General features: G+C 66.6%; 1 protein-coding gene across 1 annotated transcript in view; it reads right to left on the bottom strand.

Moving 5' to 3' along the window:
• The window catches only part of EBF4 (EBF family member 4), a 22,560-nt gene that overhangs the window by 12,791 nt on the left and 8,121 nt on the right, over nt 1-1,648 (bottom strand). Inside the window, 3 exon segments of the mRNA XM_032441587.1 lie at nt 511-750; nt 811-874; nt 963-1,119. Coding sequence (XP_032297478.1) covers nt 511-750; nt 811-874; nt 963-1,119 — 461 coding nt within the window.

The following is a 1,648-nucleotide window of genomic DNA, read 5'->3' as shown; positions in this document are numbered from 1 at the left end:
GCACTACATACAGCCCCCCATACAGCCCCCCATACAGGCCCCCCCACAGCCCCCCAACCCCAAAGCCACCGCCATGAGGGGCAGAGGGGGTCCTGCCCCACAGAGAGGGTCCCCGTCTGTGATGGGGGGCACAGATATGGACGGATCAGGGCTGTGGGACACGGGCTGCGCGGTGCCATGGTGGGGGGTCGGGGTCCCCTCACTGCAGCCCCCCCCAATGACAGCAGGCTCTAATGTGGGGATCTATGGGACCCCTCAGCACCAAGCACAGCCCGGCCCCACGCGCCCCTTTGTGACCCCATGGGGCCAATGGGGGTGTGTGTGTGTGTGTTACAGCCCCCAGCAGCACAGTGGGGGGGGTTGGGGGTGTCTTGTTAACGTGGCTCCCGGAGCTCAATTATCAGCGTTAATTGGCAGCATCGCGGCGATAAACACGAGGTACCTGCACATTATCTCGTGTGTGAGCAGCACCCGGCACATCTCGGGGTTCTTGTCTTGGCCTTCATATACTATCGCCTGGGGGGGGGGACAGCAGCGAGGGGGGGGATGCAGCGACGAGCTCACCCTGCTCAGCTGTGCAGCCCCCCCCGTGCTGCAGCCCCCCCTTGCACAACTGCTCGCACACCCACGTGCTCGGCCGGCTCAGCCTGCGGACCCCAGCCCCGTGTGTTGATGGACCCCCCCCCCCATTTACCTGCTTGGTCATGGAGTCTATGAGGCGCACGTAGAGGTCCTGCTCCGTGCGAACCCCTGTGGGGGAGATGGGGGGGGTCAGCCCGGCCCACACCCCCCGCCCCCCCCGGCACCCACCGTTGCTGTAGAGCAGCTGCAGGCGGTAGTGGATCCCGTTGTTGGTCTTTTCGCTGTTCTGCTCCTGCAAAGCAGGGATGGCGTTATGGGGGGGGGGGCGGCCCCATCCCCGTGCTGAGCCCCCCCTTTGGGGTCGGGGGTCCCGGCCTCACCCGCTCCTTCTCCACGAAGCCCACGAAGGCGGTGCGCTCGATCTCCACGGGCTGCCCCTGCCGGTCATACAGAGCCAGGACGAAGTGGAAAAAGTTGGATTTCCTCAGGTTGGAAGGAGGCTGCTTCTCGAAGTGAGCCCGGGCCAGCCCCACTCCGCTGTTATGGGGTTATGGGGTGACAGTGGGCAGGGGGCGGCCCCACATCGGCCCGCTCTCACCCCACAGAACCTTCCCTTCCCCAGGGCCGTGGGGCAGCGATGGCCGCGGTGCCCATGGGATGCTCCGGGCAGGGATACGGGGACGGCAGCCATGGGGTGTATAGTGGACATGGGGACCCCCCCGGGGACCCCCTGCCAGGGCGGTGATAATGCGGCCAGGTGGGTCAGCAGCCATGACCCCATAAGCCACCACCCCCCCCCCCAGCGTGTGGTCCCCGCTGAGCTGCCCCCGCCCCATAGATCAGCGTGGGGGGCCCGGAGCCGCTGAGCAGCAGCGGGGCAGCACGGCCAAGATAAACACGGACGTACAACAACCCCCCCCCACCTTCCGCCATCCAAAACACGGCGGGTGTTGGGGGGGGGGATTTGGCCCCTGGTGCTGTGAGCTCGGGCTGCCAGAGCTGCTCTGTGCCATGATGCGGCCATAGAGCAACGGGGGGACCCCAACCCCACAGTGTGTGAGATGGG

Source organism: Coturnix japonica, assembly GCF_001577835.2.
Source record: "Coturnix japonica isolate 7356 chromosome 4 unlocalized genomic scaffold, Coturnix japonica 2.1 chr4random350, whole genome shotgun sequence".
Classification (NCBI taxonomy): domain Eukaryota; kingdom Metazoa; phylum Chordata; class Aves; order Galliformes; family Phasianidae; genus Coturnix; species Coturnix japonica.
The sequence above is the reverse complement of the archived record's forward strand: the minus strand, read 5'-3'. Positions and strand labels throughout refer to the sequence as shown.